The sequence below is a fragment of the Balaenoptera physalus genome (assembly GCF_965194825.1).
Source record: "Balaenoptera physalus genome assembly, chromosome: 1".
NCBI lineage: Eukaryota > Metazoa > Chordata > Mammalia > Artiodactyla > Balaenopteridae > Balaenoptera > Balaenoptera physalus.
In genome coordinates, this window is record NC_138882.1 from 118,107,557 (window position 1) to 118,126,498 (window position 18,942).

General features: G+C 38.9%; 1 protein-coding gene across 16 annotated transcripts in view; it reads left to right on the forward strand.

Annotated features, from left to right (window-relative positions):
* The window catches only part of KYAT3 (kynurenine aminotransferase 3), a 53,478-nt gene that overhangs the window by 431 nt on the left and 34,105 nt on the right, over positions 1-18,942 (forward strand). For 3 of the 16 annotated variants that reach the window (XM_082477748.1, XM_082477741.1, XM_082477747.1), the window contains exons 2-3: positions 5,715-5,897; positions 6,838-6,937. In XM_082477748.1, the coding sequence (XP_082333874.1) occupies positions 6,839-6,937 (99 nt within the window). In that variant the 5' untranslated portion in view covers positions 5,715-5,897; position 6,838. Of the gene's footprint in view, positions 1-35; positions 3,640-5,488; positions 5,569-5,597; positions 5,898-6,815; positions 6,938-18,942 lie in introns of those variants that run through there. The other 13 variants (XM_082477737.1, XM_082477735.1, XM_082477734.1 and 10 more) reach the window with 8 other exon arrangements.

Below are 18,942 nucleotides of genomic sequence, written 5' to 3' on the forward strand. Positions count from 1 at the left end.
CTTGGACCCCGGTCCTCGTCTGCTCCTTTTGCGCTTCATTTTTGCAATTTGGGCATTTTGTAAACGGTGTGGGAAGCTGACACCGACTCCAGTTTATCCGTAATCGGGATTCTCAATTAAAAAAAGGGAACAAAGGCTGCTCACTTGCCACATAAGTGACTCTTAGTGGAACCCATAGTTTTTAGATAAAAGAGAAAAGAGGCCCAATCTGTTGCTTTTGGAGCCCCCCACCCAGTACGGACATTCTTCCGTCTTGCTGGCGCGCGGCTCCTCCGCTGCTACTTGAGGGCGCAGCCGGGCAGCTGGCTCCTTCCACACCGGGCTGCACACCCACCATTACAAAGTTTTAACTCACGTGGGGCTGAAACCAAACTCGTGACAACTTAAACCGGACAGCCAGATTCCTTACCTCTGCAGAAATTTATAATTAATTACACGAATCCCATTTTCACAAAACAGCTTTTCAGCAATTTCAGGATCATGTCTCCTAACTTAAGTCTTGTGCCGGCTCAGTATGGCTGATTTTTTCCATTCTTGTTTCAGTGACGTGGCTTTGAGGCTTATTCCCACTGTACTTCCCCCGCCAGTACCTTGTTCACCTCCTATATGCCCTCTGTTGTATCAGTAAGCCTTATAAACATTCTAGAAGTGGACCAACAGGTAGAGCGTGAGGTGGAAATAAACTTTCCTTGGGTCAGACTCTTAACCTGGGTTGTGCATTCATTAGCACTAGGCCTTTTTGCAGTCACCTCACATTAATCTTCCTTGAGCTTGCTGTTAACCTGAACATCTGCACTTTGTGAAATTCACTAAATCTTTTCCTACCTCTCCTCCACATATGCAAAGTGGTTATGTATTGATTATCTGTGTTTAAGTCCAGAGTTTCAAACTTTTTACAATTCATCTTGACTGCTTTACTCATCTTTTAGCTCTGGATTCTCCAACAATCCATCAGCCTTCTCAGCTTCAGGTCCCCCCAAGCTGTGCCACACATATCTTCTGTATCTTCATTTTAAACAGTCTACGCCAATGATAATAAATAGTTTAATTTTCTATTGATCATGCGTATATGACTACGGAGCTTATCTTATGTATAATATGCCATAATCAGGTTTACTAGATCACCCTGATTCACAATTTCCTGATTTTCTTCACAGAACACTGGTTTTAAGTATAAATGAAACAGTGAAAATATTGTTTAAAATGAAAAGCCATATACCTTTTGATTTTGTCCAGCTTTTCAGTGACATCCCAATTTATTCATTTAGCTTCTCGGTAAATATGCATATGGAATGTTAATTGCTTTAGAAAAGTGCTGCTCAAAAAATGTTTATTTAAAGTACAGAAGAAAAAAAGCTTCAGGGGTTCTGAATCTGTATCTATCAGCCTGCTTAGATTTCTTTGGAGCCAATAATTCACTGGTGCCCTCACAGTTCCTTTTACAATGAAATTACCTAGTGAGAGAGTAATGAGTGAGAAGAAAAAAGATCTGGGCATTGAGGAATTCTGTCATTTAAGTTTGGGAAAATGAAAGATTGTCATAGGTCAAAAGCCAAGGGAAAGTGGTGTTTCTGGGAGGAGACAGGGCTTGACCAGCTGATCTAAAGCTGCAGAGAGCTCAAGGAAAGTGAGAATTGCAAAATGTCCAGTGAATTTAAGAATATGAATGTCAAAATTGACTTGCACAAGAGCTGCCTCTGGAATGATGGGTACAAAACTCAGATTGCGCTGGGTTAAGGAGTATAGATTGAGGAAAGGGGACAGTTAATAAAATGATGTGTTTTCATTGGGTTGGCCAAAAAGTTCGGTTTTTTTCAATAAGATGGCTGTAGTAGCACTTAGTTGTCTTTAACTTCATTCGAAACAATTTTATTAGATTGTATTGTGACAGCTGTCATATCAGCGTGCATTTTTTAAAAACTTATCAAAATTGGTGGATTTTTGTATAGCCATTTTAATATTGACGATGGAAGAAAAAAGCAATATTTTCTGCATATTATGCTTTATTGTTTCAAGAAAGGTAAAAACGCAACCTAAGTGCAAAAAAAATTTCTGCAGTGTATGGAGAAGGTGCTGTGACTGACTGAACGTGTCAAAAGTGTCTTGTGAAGTTTTGTGCTGGAGATTTCTCGCTGGACGATGCTCCATGGTCGGGTAGACCAGTTGAAGTTGATAGTGATCAAATCGAGACATTGATTGAGGACAATCAACGTTATACCATGCGGGAGATAGCCGACATACTCAAAATATCCAAATCAAGCATTGAAAATCATTTGCATCAGCTTGGTTATGTGAATCACTTTGATGTTTGGGTTCCACATAAGTTAAGGGAAGAAAACCTTCTTGACCATACTTCCGCATGCAATTCTCTACTTAAACGTAATGAAAACGTTACGTTTTTAAAACAAATTGGGACAGGCAATGAAAAGTGGATACTGTACAATAATGTGGAACGGAAGAGATCGTGGGGCAAGGGAAATGAACCACCAGCAACCACATCAAAGGCCGGTCTTCACCTAGAGAAGGTGATGTTGTGTATATGGTGGGATTGGAAGGGAGTCCTCTATTATGAGGTCCTTCCAGAAAACCAAACGATTAATTCCAGCAAGTACTGCTCCCAATTAGACCAACTGAAAGCAGCAGTTGACAAAAAGCGTCCGGAATTAGTCAACAGAAAACGCATGATCTTCCATCAGGGTAATGCAAGACCACATGTTTCTTTGATGACCAGACAAAAACAGCTTGGCTGGGAAGTTCTGATTCATCTGCCGTATTTACCAGACATTGTACCTTTGGCTTTCCATTTATTTTGGTCTTTACAAAATTCTCTTAATGGAAAAAATTTTAATTCCCTCGAAGACTGTAAAAGGCACCTGGAACAGTTCTTTGCTCAAAAAGATAAAAAGTTTTGGGAAGATGGAATTATGAAGTTGCCTGTAAAATGGCAGAAGGTTGTGGAACAAAACAGTGAATATGTTGTTCAATGAAGTTCTTGGTGAAAATGAATAATGTGTCTTTTATTTTTACCTTAAACTTTTTGGCCAACCCAATAACTAGAAGGGACTTGAGCAAGGAAAGCTGAATATGCCGAGGAGAGGGGTAATAATCAATGGAGCAAAGTCTCTGTGGAGGGGAGAGGAATGACATCTAAGTCATGGGAGGAGGGACTGTCCTTTTGTAGCAGGGTCACTTCCTTTATTATAGTAGGAAGAAAAAAGGAATATTTTTAGGTTTGATTTTTTAGATGTGGGTAGGTTGAAAGAGTTCGCATCTGATGGCTTCTATTTTCTCTGTGATAGAGAGCAAGGTCATCTGCTTAGACTAAAGAGGGTTTTATGTTAGAGGTGTGTGGGAAAAATTTAAATAATCATTTTGTACTATGGGAGAGAAATACTGCCTATTCTCTTCTGGCTTTTGGGTGGGCCCAAGAATTAAACTGACATAACACAGATTAACAGGAGAAAAGCACACATTTGATAAAAGTTCTATGTGACACAGGAGCTTTCACAAGGAAATGAAGACCCAAAGAAGTAGCAAAACCAAGTGCTTTTGTGCTAGATTGAACAAAGAGAGGCCATTGTGGAAAAGTAACCCAAAAATATGGGGAGACTAAAGGAAGATAAGAATTATTTTAACAAGGTCTGTTTGCACAGAATTCTCTCAGCTTTAACTCCCTGTCTAAGAGTGTTTCTTTTTTCCCAGTATAGGGCAGGTATCTTTCACATGGGAATTTTATCTCCTGTTTTCAGGAAGAAAGGGGGAGATCAGATCACTCTTCTTGCCTCGGCTGTTTTTCCAGTGCCTTTAGCTCCCAATAATCCTTAGGCCAAAGTGGCAATTTGGTGGGGGGGGGGGGGTATATTCTGCCATCCTCTACCTATAGAATATAGTAGAAATGCTGGAGAGTGTTGGGGGTCAATTTGAGATTAATGACCATAATTTGTGGTGAAACCAATCCTATCCTTTGTGATTTTCTCCAGCAGTCCGCAGCTTCATGGGCCATAGGAAAAACAGACACTGTAATTGAGTTCATCCAGGGCCAGGGTTTTATAGATGCCTATCTATAAAAGACAGACAGGGGGAGCTAGGGCATTGTAAAGAACATTATTGAAGCAGTGGAACTGGTGTCTAAATTGGAAGATAAAGGAAGGTGAGGGCTGATTGAGAAAAGGAGAGGCAGCCTCCTAGAGATCTTGATGATATTTAAGAATAGTAATCATTGGAATAAGTAAGCAAATTGGAAGGATAGGTAGTTTATGGTCAAAGATCAGAATACTTCAACTAATTGTTTTGGAATTAGACCAGATTGAGGTAATGGCAAGGTGCAGGGTGTGACTATAGGAGAGAGTGCCTAGGGTGGGATGGAAGAGAAGAGCGATGGGCACAGGGTTGTCAGTTGTTGGATGGGCCATCTCTGAAGACATGGGAATTACCTGGGATGATCACAGTATTTAGAGTTGAGAAGAAAACTGTGTGCCTAATGACAAAATCTCTAATGAATGACAAGGAGTTATCAGCAGGCCAGAAGATAATATCATTGAGGCAGATGAGGGAAGTAGTAGTCTGGTGATGGTAAAATAGATGGTAAGAAAGAGATAAGTGGGGCATATACAAGCAAAAGCTGACACTGAGGCATATAGGAGTGGTATCTTCAGGGAGCAATAAGGTTTCAGTTCAAGCTAGGAGGTACAAGGAACACTCTGAAAACAAAGATGTAATGGGATTTGCTGAGAATGGTGCAGCTGTTCCAAAAGACACAGTAGAAAGTTTGGAAAGTGGAAGAGAAATGAAGGGCTGGGTCAGTTTCCAGGCAATACATTGCATTATGGCGGTAATGTGCTGCAGAAAACAGGGAAGAAGAGGTGGGAATTAGGCTTTGGGATTTCCAGATGAAAACAGGTAGATTTAGTGTCAACTTTCAAAGGGGAATGGGTATTGAGGTGTGGTGGCCAGAGGGTGTGGCTCACCCAACCTGGGGGGAATCTCCCAAGACCTGCAGTCTGAGGTCACACACAACCAGCCACTGACTTACAGTACTTTCTGAGATTACCTTGAAACCAAGGATTCATTTATTCATCTGTTTTGAAATATGGGGAAACTAAGGCCCACCAAGGGTCAGGGAATTGTCCAAGGATAGAAACCTTTTTTTAGTATCAAAAATAAGGGTTAGAATCCAGGTATCCTGACTCCTAGTCCTGTTTGCTCCCCTCCCAGCTCCCCAACCCCATTTATCTGAAGAAGGTAGAAGACGTTTCTCTCACTTTTCTACTTGCAAGAAAGAATTTTACTTATACTTTCCTTAATACCAAATAAATTAGGTTGAATTTAAATAAATGGGCATTTATTTTCTGAAAAATACATTGTCCTAAATCAAGTAACTCTATGATACTGAATGAAGATTGTTCAACATAGTCACTGTTGTTTGGTAATACCTTTCCTCAGAACTAGCCCTACTGCCTAATCCAATTAATATTTTATTCCTGAACAGAACTATTAATGACCAAAGAATAGGCATTTCTTGATTTAAGAAAACCTGGTCTTTCACTTGAAAGGCGTAAAACATAAGAGGTAATTATTTACTTTACAAAGGAATCAGTATTTCATAAAAGGACTCATCATAAATAGTTCACTTAAATCATTAATTTATAATGTGATTTTATGTATTCATTCAGTCATTTGACACATTTATTTATCACGTGCCTCCTATGTGCCAGAGAAGACAGTGGTGAACTAAACGCACCAGGTCCCCCTGTTCATGGCGCTTACATTAAATTATCGAATGAATGAGTGAGTGGTCAGCCAAACAAACAGAAAGTGCTTTGCAGAGAATTATCCTAGGCTGATGTGGTGTAGAATGGCTAAGAGGCTGCCATTTAAGCTGAGATTTTATTGACAAGGTAAGGATTTTCTATTTCACTTTTTAAGAAACATCCAATATATTATTTTTCACATCTGTACACTTCACATTTTGGTAACTTAAAGAGATTCATAGCTATTGATAGTTTCAGTGGTCCCTTTGAATCCATAAATTATGTCTTTTTTTTCTAAAAGTTTGATTATTAGAGATGAAGGAAATGCCATCCACTGATAGAACATTGTCAGAGTAAAACCTTATGGGAAGTTTCTGCTTTCCTGAATGCTTTCACTTCTAAATGGCAGTATAATAAGAATTCCATTTTGCTTTGATCTCCCTACTTTGACCCATGATTGATAATGATTTCCTTACAAGTAGAGAAGTAATCCAGATTCATGCCTCTTAGCAAGCCATTTCAAGATTCCAGCTACCTAGCTATCTTCTGGAATTGTTGAGGGCAGTACCACCTGAGAAAATAAGGGAAGATTCATTCATATATTCTTCATATTTATCAAGGACCTACTATAATCCTTTTCAAACAGCTTTCTAAGTAACCTGTTTCTAACAACTTTAATTTACTGTCGCAAATTGCGTTTTTACTACTGACTTCTCCAGATGATTCCGAAATTTAAGTAGTTCTTAGACTGAAATATTCTGGATTTTATGCCTACTAGGAATGGAACTTTTACTTCCTGTAGTTTAATGCTCTTGACTAAATTAGAACTTTGTTTTTTAAATTCACCATATCCTTACAGATCTCTACTTTAAAACGACACATGCATAAATTTGTATAAGGAGGATTCTATTAGAATGATTAGAATGATTCTAGTGATGAGAGATTATATCATAGAAAGAAAACTCAGCTATCAATAAATTTTATTTCTATTTTATACAAGTTTATGGTCTATCACCTAGCTATAAATGTTTAATAGTGATATAAGTATATACTTACTCCCTTTAAATTTTTTTCTTTTGTCCTGTAGCATGTTTTTGGCCCGGGGGAGACTGTGCACCCTTAGCAGTAGACCTAAATTGCTGAAGACAATTTGTGCTTCAAAAATCCTTGGACTCTCTACTTCTGCTGTAAGTATTGCTTAATCACTTACAGAAATAATATTGCACATATTCTGCAATGTCCAAAAAACATAATTTTTTAGCTACTTTATAATTATTTTATTAGAATGGGTATTTCTGTTACATAAACTGAAATTATCCCTTGTCATCAGCTAGACCTGACCTTCACTGGGCAGCTGCTTGCCTGTCTATGTATCAGGCATATTGCTGGGCATTTTATTCAATATCTCACTTTATTTTTTATTTTTTTAAATTGAAGTATAGTTAATTTACAATATTATGTTAGTTTCAGGTGTATAGCATAGTGATTCAGTTTTTTTGCAGATTATATTTCATTATAGGTTACTATAAGATATTGGGTATAGTTCCATGTGTTATACAGTAAATCTTTGTTGCTTATCTATTTTATGTATAGTAGTTTGTATCTGTTAATCACATACTCCTAATTCCCTCCCCCTGCACACTCTTTGATAATCATAAGTTTGTTTTCTATGTCTGTAAGCCTGTTTTTGTTTTGTATATACATTCATTTGTATTTTTAGATTCACATATAAGTGCTGTCATATAGTATTTGTTTTTCTCTGTATGACCTACTTTACTAAGCATAATATTCTCTAGGTCCATCCACATTGCTGCAAATGGCAATATTTCATTCTTTTTTATGGCTGAGTAATATTCCATTGTATATATACTGTATCTTCTTATGCCAGTCATCTGTTGATGCTTGGGTTCCTTCCATTGTAAATGGAATTTTCTCCCATTCTGTAGGTTGTCTTTATGTTTCATTGATGGTTTCCTTTGCTGTGCAAAAACTTAAGTTTGATTAGGTCCCATTTGCTTATTTTTTCCTTTATTTCTTTTGCCTTGGGAGGCTAATTAAGAAAATATTGCTACAATTTATGTCAAAGACTGTTTCACATATGTTCTCTTCTAGGTGTTTTATGATGTTATATGTTACATTTAGGTCTTTAAGCTGTTTTGAGTTTATTTTTGTATATGGTGTGAGGGAATGTTCTAACCTTACTGTTTTACATGTGTCTGTCCAGTTCTCCCAGCACCACTTATTGAAGAGATTATCTTTTCTCCATGTATATTCTTGCCTACTTTGTCATAGATTAGTTGACCATAGCTGGGTGGGTTTATTCCTGGCCTCTCTAGTCTGTTCCATTAATGTGGGTGTCTGTTTTTGTGCCAATACCATGCTATTTAGATTACTGTAGGTTTGTAGTATTGTCTGAAGTCTGGGAGGGTTATGCCTACTGCTTTGTTCTTTTTCATCAGGATTGCTTTGGCAATTCTGGATCTCTTATGGCTCCTATAAATTTTTTTTTTAACATCTTTATTGGAGTATAATTGCTTTACAATGGTGTGTTAGTTTCTGCTGTATAACAAAGTGAATCAGCTATATGTATACATATATCCCCATATCCCCTCCCTCTTGCGTCTCCCTCCCACCCTCCCTATCCCTATAAATTTTAGGATTATTTATCCTAGTTCTGTGAAAAATTTCATGGGCAATTTGATAGAGATCACATTAAATTTGTAGGTTGCTTTGGGTAGTATGGCCATTTTAACAATATTAATTCTTCCAACTCAAGAGCACAGGATATCTTTTCATTTCATTGAATCATCTTCAATTTCCTGTATCAGTGTTTTATAGTTTTCAGTGTATAAATCTTTCCCCTCCTTAGTTAAGTTTCTTCCTAAGTTTTTTGTTTTGTTTTGTTTTGTTTTTATGTGATTTTAAATGGGATTTTTTTTTTTACTTTCACTTTCTGATATTTTATTGGGAATAGAAAAGCAATAGATTTCTGTATATTAATCTTGTATTCTGCAACTTTGCTGAATTAATTTATTGGTTCTAATGGGTTTTGTGTGAGACTTTATGGTTCTCTACATAGAGTATCATGTCATCTGCAAATAGTGACAGTTTGACCTCTTCCCTTCCAATTTGGATACCTTTTATTTCTTTTTCTTGTCTGATTGCTGTGTCTAGGACTTCCAATACTATGTTAAATAAAAGCAGCGAAAGTGGGCATCCTTGTCTTGTTCCTGAATTTAGTGGGAAGGCTTTCAGCTTTTCACCATTGAATATTATGTTAGCTGTGGGTTTGTCATAAGTGGCCTTTATTATGTTGAAATATGTTCCCTCTATACTCACTTTGACAAGAGTTTTTACCATGAATGGATATTGAATTCTGTCAAATGCTTTTTCTGCATCTATTGAGAATACATGTAGTTTTTGCGTTTCCTTTTGTTGATATGGTGTATCACATTGAATGATTTGTGTATGTTGAACCATTCATGTGACACTGGAATAAATCCAACTTGATCATAGTATATGATTCTCTTTAAGTATTGTTGGATTCGGTTTGCTAATCTTTTGTTGAGGATTTTTGCCTCTATATTCATCAAAGATATTGGCCTGTAATAATTTTCTTTTTTTGTAGTGTCCTTGTCTGGTTTTGTATCAGGGTAATGGTGGCCTTGTAGAGTGAATTTGGGAGTTTTCCCTCTTCTTCAGTTTTTTGGAATACTTTGAGAAAAATAAGTTCTTTTTTTGTTTGTTTGGTAGAATTCCCCATTGAAGCCATTGAGTCCTGATCTTTTGTTTGCGAGGAGTTTTTTAAATTACAGATTCTGTTTTGCTTCTAGTGATTGGTCTGTTTAAATTGTTTCTTCTTGACTCATTCTTGGCAAGCTGTATGTGTAGAAATTTGTCCATTTTTCCTAGGTTGTCCAGTTTGTTGGCACATAATTGTTCACAGTATTCTTTTTTTTTTTTTTTTTTAATCTCTGTGGTATTGCAATTACCCCTCTTTCATTTTGTGTTTTGTTTTTCTGGGTCCTCTACCAGTTGATAGTCTCATGGGTGTTCCCTTGTAAATGATTCTTTGGTTTTCCCTTGCTGCCTTTTGAATTCTCTCTTTTACTTTTGCTATTTTAATTATGTCTTACTGTAGGTCTGTTTGAGTTCCTCTTGTTGGGGACTCTCTGTGATTCCTATACCTGGATATCTGTTACCTTCTTTAGATTTGGGAATTTTTCAGCCATAATTTCTTTAAATACATTTTCAATCCCTTCTCTCTCTTCACCTTCTGGAACCCCTATTATACATAGATTGGCACACTTTATATTATCCCATTGATCTCATATGTTGCTTTCTTTTTTTTCTTTTTTTTTTTTTTCATTTGTTTTTCTGTCTGTTGTTCTGATTGGGTGATTTATTTTATCTTCCAGATTATTTCTTGTGTCATTAAGATGGCTATTCATTATTCCTAGAGTGCTTTTTATCTCAGAAATTCAATTATCTGTTTTCAATTGGGTCTTTATAGTTTCTAGTTCCTTGTTGAAATAATCTGTGTTTAGATCAATTCTCTTTCTTAATTCAGTCAGCATTTTTATTAATAACTCTTTGAACTCAGTGTCTGGTAGACTGATTATGTTTCATTATTTAGTTTTTTCAGGGGCTTTCTCTTGCTCTTTTAATTGGGAGAATCTCCTCTGCCTTTTCATTTGACTTAACTTTCTCTTTCTCTATGAACTGGGGAGAAATGGTTATCTATTGTGGTCTTGTAGGGGTGCTTTCATGTTGGAGCATCCCTGTGCAGACTGTGCATATCCTTCAAAGACACAAACCAGTGTCTTTGGTGCGAAGGCTGATTTTGATATGAATGCCAGCCAGCTCTTCCCTTAGGGTGTGCTGACTGCTATCACCTTGTTAGGGGTTGTGGTTGATGTTGGAGGATCTAGAGCCTGTGCAGGGTATGAAGCAGGACTTCCTGTCTGCTCTGTGGCTGTCGCCACCCTGTCAGTGGTAGGGTCTGCTCACCAGTTTTTGGAGCAGAAGCACTGAGGTTCTGGATTGATCAGGCTTCATTCTGCTTGAGTGTTTGGCTCGTGCACTCACAGAGGTCTGATGCACCACCTGAGTAGGTGTCTGTGGCTCCACTCAGACCCAACCCAGTCACATCCCTAACCCTGTTGTGGTTATCCCTGATCTAGTGCAAGGCTGTGGTGTGGAGTAGGCAGACCAAGCACTCACCAGGCTGGGGCTGGGGCCAGGACATTGTGGCTGTAAGAAATGAGACGACTGTGCTGCTGCCAGAGATCTGGGCTGCCTCTGTGGCAGTCTTCTCCCAGGACCTGTCTGCCCAAGATCCAGTGCCAAGTTCTGGCGTGGAGTGGGTGGAGCTGGTACACTCATGTGTCTGTGAAAGGGACCTCATCATGTTGGTCACGGTGGTTCCCAGGCACTGCAGGAGTAAGCGCTAACAACGGCCACCACTCCAGCTGGACCACAACCCAGGCCCCTAGGCCATCTCTGTGTCCCTAGATCGAGTCTTCTCCCAGGACGTGTCTGCCCCAGATCTAGTGCCAAGCTGTGATGTGGAGTGGGTGGGGCTGGGGTGTTCTTTCTGCTCGGATTGGGAAATGTAGCGAGCCAGCAGCCACCAGTGCAGAGCTCTGTCTGCCCTGTTTATTGGCAGGCCAGCCCCCGTGTACTCTTCACAGGTAAAGTCTAGGCTTCTCCAGTTCTCTCTGTTCCAGCAATTGTCCCAGCAGCCAGGGGGCTTGTCTCCTCCATGTAGGACCCTGGGACTAGGACACCCCATCTGTGGCTCAACCCGCTTGCTCCCCAGGGTGAGGGTTTTCTCAGACCTTTCAGATCCCTCACTGTGGCGGACCTCCCTACCCTAAGCCTTTTTTCCATTCTACCCAGTTACGTGGAAATCTTTTCTTGCAGCTTTGGTTGTATAGGCGTTCTTCTGTCAGTTTCCAGTTAGTCTTCCATGAGAATCATTCCACATGTAGATGTATTTTTTTTTTAAACATCTTACTATGCTATATTCAGTCTGTGCATTCTTTTTTTTTTGTAAATTTATTTACTTATTTTTATTTATCTATTTTTTTTGGCTGCATTGGGTCTTTGTTGTTGCGCGTGGGCTTTCTCTAGCTGTGGTGAGCGGGGGCTACTCTTTTTTGCTGTGCACAGGCTTCTCATTGCGGTGGCTTCTGTTGTTGTGGAGCACGGGCTCTAGGCACACGGGCTTCAGTAGTTGTGGCACGTGGGCTCAGTAGTTGTGGCTCACGGGCTCTAGGGCTCAGGCTCAGTAGTCATGGCACACGGGCTTAGTTGCACCACGGCATGTGGGATCTTCCCAGACCAAGGCTCGAACCCATGTCCCTGCATTGGCAGGTGGATTCTTAACCACTGCGCCACCAGGGAAGTCCCCTGTAGATGTATTTTTGATGTGTTTGTTAGGGGAGGTGATCTCCATGTCCTCCTACTCTGCCATCTTGATCTAATCCCCTTATTATGTCACTTTATATTTACAAAATTCTTCAAGTTATGATTTGTTATAATCCTGTTTTACAAATGAAACAGTGGAGGCTTAAATAGGTTTAGTAACTTGCCCAAGGTCACACAGCTTATAAGTGGCATAACTAAAATACCATTCTCACCTGTGTCTAGCTCTGGTATTCTAAAAGTCTGGCTTTGTCTACTCAAGAAAGGATACTATATAGTGACTGTTAAGTGCAGACCAGTTATAGGAGATATGGTAGATTGAGGACCAAGTTATGTAACGAATTGGAAAAGCAAACAAATCCAGAATGTGGGTCATAACCACAGGATAGATTCCTGACTTGGTTTCTTCAACAAGTCAGCACAGGGGAAAAGTGGTGGTGGGTAGTGTTTCAGAGGGACTGCTCTGGGGTGGAAAGAGGCTTAACCACCAGTATGATATATGGACCTTGTTTAGGAACTTGACCCAATCAACAGAAATGTAAAGAGATATTTTTAAAGACACTCAGAGTAATATGACTGTAGCTTGGGTATTAGATGATATCAAGGAATCATTGTTAGTAAGCTGTGATGATGACATTGAAGTTATATAAGAGAATATCAATGTTTTTTAGAGATATGTGCCAAGTATATAGTGGCAAAATGACTTAAGTTCTAGGATTTGCTTTAAAATTACTCAGCAATTAAAAAAGGAAAGAAAGAAAGAAAAGGAAAAGCAGGAGAGATGAAGCAAATGAGGCAAAATCTTGATATCATTATTGAATCTGGGTAACATGTATATGAGTGTTTTATATTTTGTTGAGTCTTTTAAGTCTACATCCCTACTTTGCATTTCCACTTTCAGTTTTTTCATTACAGGAACATTCTGTTATTTTCCTGTGCCATCTAGTGGCAAAAGAATGTAATTTGTCTGCTTTTTTGAATGGAGAGCCATACCTTACAAAACATCTAATACCTGTGAGATAATTCTATTAGTGTCTGCTTGCTTGAGTAGCATTTTGTCCAAAGGGAGAAAGAGAACATGATTTCACAATACCCTGGCAGCTCTTTTTTTTTTTTTAAGTTTTTAAAATTTTAATAAACTTTTTTTTTAAAGAACATTATAGCTTCAGAGCAAAATTGAGCAGAACCTACAGAGTTCCCATGTATCCCCTGGCCCTCACATGCATAGCCTCTCTCATTATCAACATCCCTCACCTGAGTGGTGTATCTGTTACAAACATTGAACCTACCTTGATGCATCATTGTCACCCAGAGTCCCCCCCAGAGGCTCTAGAGAGAATCCAGTCCAGCCTCTTCCAGCTTCTGACGGCTGCTGGTATTCTTTGGCTTATGGCCACATCACTCTAATCTTCATTGCCAGCATCTTCAAATCACTGTCTGCTCCATCTTCACATGGCCTTCTCTGTGTGTATATAATCTCTCTCTCTCTGCCTCCCTCTTATATGGATACCTGTGATTAAATTTAGGGCCCACCTGGATAATCCAAAATTATCTCCTCATCTCAAGATCCTTAATTTAATCACATCTGCAAGGATATAAGGCTATATATTGCCCTATAAGGTAACATTCACAGGTTTCAGGGATAAGATGCAGATGTTTTTTGGGGAGGTCATTTCTGAGCCAACCACAGTGGGGATTATGGAGAAGATCATCTCAAACAGAGGGAAGAACTTGAATAAAAGCATCGGAAACAGAAACGCACTGAAGGTAATTAGAGAGTGGCAAGTGGTCCTATGCTGTTGAGTCACTGTATATGAGGCAGCAGCACAGAGCGAGAGAAGGCTGAAAGGAGATTAAGAGCCTTGAGTGCCAGGTTCGAATTTGAGTTACATTTCGTGGACTGAGGAGAGTCTCTGGAGATTTTAGAGCAAGCTAATAGCATCCCCCAGTCTGTGTTTTAAGTGTCTAGCTCTGGAGCACTGCAAAGGATGGATTAGAAGCAGAATGCCATTGAAATAATTCAACATGAGGATAATTAAAGAGGTAGGATTTCATTCATATGTTCAAAAAATACTTTTGAACACATTACCTTTCATACATGATTTTAGATACCGGAGATAACAGCAATGAGCAGCACAAGTCTTGTTTTCTGAGGTTTTCATTTTAGTGAGAGACAGATCATTTACAAGTTAAAATAATTTTAGGTAGTTGTGAATGTCCTAAGAAAATGAAATAGAGAAAACTGCTAAAACCATTGGTGGTACTAGTGGGAGAGAGGGGGTGAGTAACGTGAGGGCATATAGTTTTGGCAGCCCTCTCTGAGGAGGTTCTATTTGAATAGAGAGCATATCGAATAGAAGGACATAAGGAACCAGCCACATGAAGACCTAAGAGAGGGCATTCTAGGCAGAGGACACAGCAATTGCAGAAGCTTTTATATCAGTCAGCTCTGCTGCTGTAACAAAAGCCACCAAATCTTACCTTCTTATAACAGTAACCTTCCCATTCTCACTCAGGTTTTATGTAGGCTATAAGTCAGCTGTGGCTTTGCTGCAGGTTGCAGCTACACTTTGTGTGTCTTTTTAAATTTCAGGATCTAAGGTAAAAATGTAACCCCTACCTGAGACATGGTCTTCGCACAGTAGAGGAGAGAAGAACCAGAGGCTGAGCCAAACCATGCAACAGCTTTTAAAGTTTCTCCTGGACCATATGTCACATTCACTCACATTCCACTGACCAGAGTAAATCACACGTCCAATCTCAAAGTCACTCCTTCCGAAAAAGAGGGGTGAATAATTATACAGAGTAATATAATCCATGACAGATGGGAACAAACCTGGAGTGTCTAAGGCATAGAAAGAAGAAAGGCTCAATGAGAATAGAGAATTTTAGTCTGTTTTGCTCACTGATGTATCCCAAGAAGAAAAGTGCCTTGTATAAAATAAGTATTCAATAAATATTTGTTCCATGAGTGAATGAAAGCCAATGTGGTTCGAATATAAGGGAGATACTGCAATCAATGCATTGGTATATAGGAGGAAACTTAATTTCACCCCTGCCTTAGAATTTGGTTCTCCATTCACCTCTTCCCTGGCTCTCTGTTCCAGACATAGAAATTTACACTGCATACCTTCAGCTCTGCCATAGAAGTAGGGTGTCTACACCCCTCTCCCTATCAGCCTTCCCATTTAGATGGACTTTCATAGTCTGCTGTGACCTGGGACCCCCTCCCTTTTTCTAAGGACAGCAGTTCCTCCTATCTTTCTGGAAAATGCTCTTTTCCCCATTCCAAACATATGTTTTGTTAGGCGCTGGTATATTTGTAAAGATACTTCCAGGGGCAGTGACAGGTTCTAGCTCAGGGAGCACATCTAGAGGGGCTGGAGATTGTGGAGTCAGGTCTATACTGTTTTTTGATTGGGTAGTAAGTACATTTGAAAAAAAAAAAGCATCAAAAAAAATGGCATCCTTGGTTGACTACATCTCTATTTCTCTCATGATCTTGCTTCACACTGCTCTAATATCTTTTCATTATAGTCTTAACAGGCATATTAATATAGTACTTTTTAAATTGGGGAGGGGGGGAGGAGCCATTCAGAGCCCTTCCCTACAATTTTTGAAATTGGCACCAGAGAAGGCAGCTCTCAGGCCCTCTATGGTGGTGAAATTAGGAGGTATAACTGTGTTTTGTCTCATGTGGAGAAAAGCAGACAGAGATTGCATAGAAAAGTAGATGAAGCAGAGCCCTGATGAGGTTTAAGTTTCTGGTTTCAGTGTTACCCTTGATGCTGGCTGCACCTTTTACCTTCTCATGGTGACATGAGCTTTCTAATAAATTCCTCTTTTTCCCTAAGCTGTTGAGATTGAGTTTCTGCCTGTGCAACGAAGAGATCTGATTCATATAGTTTTGGAGCTTCAAAGGCATCTATGCACTGGTCTGTTTCTCTCTCTCCAAGCTAGGAAAGAGTATAACAAAGTTTCCTTTTAGTCAGGTTGGGGAACTATCAAATTTCTAGCAGACTCTCAAACTGGTAATGTGTCAATACATCACCTTTCCAAAGGGAAAGAGGCACAACGTTTCTTTTTGAAACAGATCTGTTTAAACATTCACTTTCCACATCAAACTAAAACTGAAGGAAGCAAAGCAGGGACCACACAATATACAGAAGAAACATACTACCTAAAACTGCCAAACACTTGAATAATAAATGCACAAACTAGGGGAATGAAGGAGTAAGGTGTGATTCATAACCTGAAATATTACCTACTAATTAAAAGTGAAAATTTTATGATGACTAAGAAAATTCATAAAATGTTTAAGATACTCCGTCAAGAGAAAAGGCAAAAGTTTTTTTTAAAATCACATGTGATTACAACTATAAATACCTAATTCATAGATCTAAAAGATAATATATGTTTAGGCTACCCCAGCAGCCTGGCACCACATTAAAGGCATGCCCATTACATGGGCGCTCCCTTTCTGCTCCAGCCTAGTCTTGAAGTACTTCAGTCCATCTGCTTCTCATGCCTGGTTATTGTCTTCATCTCTCAAAAAATTAGCTTTGTAAGTTCTGTTTCTGGCCTTTTCTTGCATTCTTTATCTTTTTTATACTTGACTCATACCCTGTGATTCACAGATATTGACAGCCTTGATTTCCCCAGCTTCAGCTCACCATTTGGGTTTTTTCTACACTTGTCCTATCCCATCTAGATGCATCAGGTCAATCAGGTAGGGCCCTCAAATTATATACAACTGAAACTTGAGGATGTTTGAGTCTTAGGATAATGGGTAACATTTTTTTCTTCTTTCCAGACTTTCCTGTTCCAGTACCATTGCAGTAAACATTTTTTTTTAAGTCGAAATGTATTTGACATACAATATTATGTTAGTTTCAAGTGTATTACATAACGATTTGACGTTTGTATACATTATGAAATTATCACAACAATAAGTCTAGTAACCGTCTGTCCCCATACAAAGTTATTACAATATTGTTGACCATATTCCTTATGCTGTACATTACATCCTTATGATTTATTTTTTACATAACTGGAGGTTTGTTCCTCTTAATCCCCGTTCAGCTATTTCACGCCCCCTCCCTTCTGGCAACCACTCATTTGTTCTCTGTATCTGTGAATCTGTTTTCATTTTGTTTTGTTTGTTTGTTTTGTTTTTTGGAGTCCACATATAAGTGAGATCATACAGTATTTGTCTTTCTCTGTCTGACTTATGTCATTTAGCATAAGGCCCTCTAGATCCATCCATGTTATTAAAAATGGTAAGTTTTTTTTTTTTATGGCTGAGTATATTCTATGTATGTGTATGTGTGTGTATATATATATATATATATACACACACACACACACACACACACACACACACACACACATCACATCTTCTTTATCCATTTGTCTATCCATGGGCACTTATCTTGGCTGTTTGTAAATAATGAGGCAGTGAACATTGGAGTGTATATATCTTTTCAAATTAGTGTCTTTGTTTTCTTCGGGTAAATACTCAGAGGTGAAATTACTCGATCATATGGTGGTTCTATTTTTAATTTTTTTAAAGAACCTCCATACTATTTTCCATAGTGGCTGCACCAATTTACAATCCCACCAATAGTGCACGAAGGTTCCTGATGATAGCTATTCTGACAGGTACAGTAAACATTTTAAAGACAATAACAATAAGCTTTTTCTCATCTCTGCCAAGAGTGGCACTTAATGGTGATTCTGTAGAACTGTATTTTTTCAGCTTCACATTAACAACAAAAGGTGCTGCTTATTAGTACATGAGCAGTTTTGCATTTATAACATAGCAGTTCAGTATATGTATGCCAGGTGTTAATCTACCTGGGAACAGAAGCTACCTCATGGAGTTAGCTGCCCAGAAATTATACAGGCCCTACAGATGTTCCATTGTACACTTGGGGCTCATGTTTAATTCCCCATAGGATTTTAGGTTTATTTTCTTTTCCTAATACCGGATCTACTCTGGACAATAATTCTTAGACAGTGAGCATTTGCAGCTACTGCTGAATCTTGATGTCTTTGGGCATTATAGCATGTCTTATACATTTCACTGCTATCTTCGTTTCCTTGGGCTGCCTTAACAAAGTAGCACAAATTGAGTGGTTTCAACAACAAAAATGTATTACCGCACAGTTTAGGAGGCTAGAAGTCCAGGATCAAGGTGTTGGCAGGATTGGTTCCTTCTGACGGCTGTGAGGAGGAATCTGTCCCATGCGTGTCTCCCAGCTTCCGACAAACTTTGGTGTTTCTTGACTTCTAGAAGCATCACCCTGATTTTGGCCTTCATCTTCATATGACATTCTCCCTGTATGCCAGTCTGTCTCCAAATTTCCCTTTTTCATATGAACACCATTCACATTGGATTAGGGCCCACCCTAATGACCTCAACTTAACTAATTACATCTGCAATGAACCTATTTCCAAATAAGGTCGCATTCTGAAGTACTGGATGTTAAGACTTCAACATAAGAATGTGCGGGGGGGCACAATTGAACCCATAATAACCACGCATCTCATTATAACTCCAGACTTCATTTCTGCCATGTTGGTGTCAGGCTTAGTCATGAAGTTGCTTTGGCCAATAAAATGTGAGTAGAAGTGATGTGTCTGCATCTAAGCAGAAACTTTTTAAGAATTTTTTCCTTCTGCCATGAAACTAGCCATATTCCAGATAGAGGCTATTTCATCAGCCTGTGTCTCAAGAGTTAGAGTGACATGGAACAGAGCA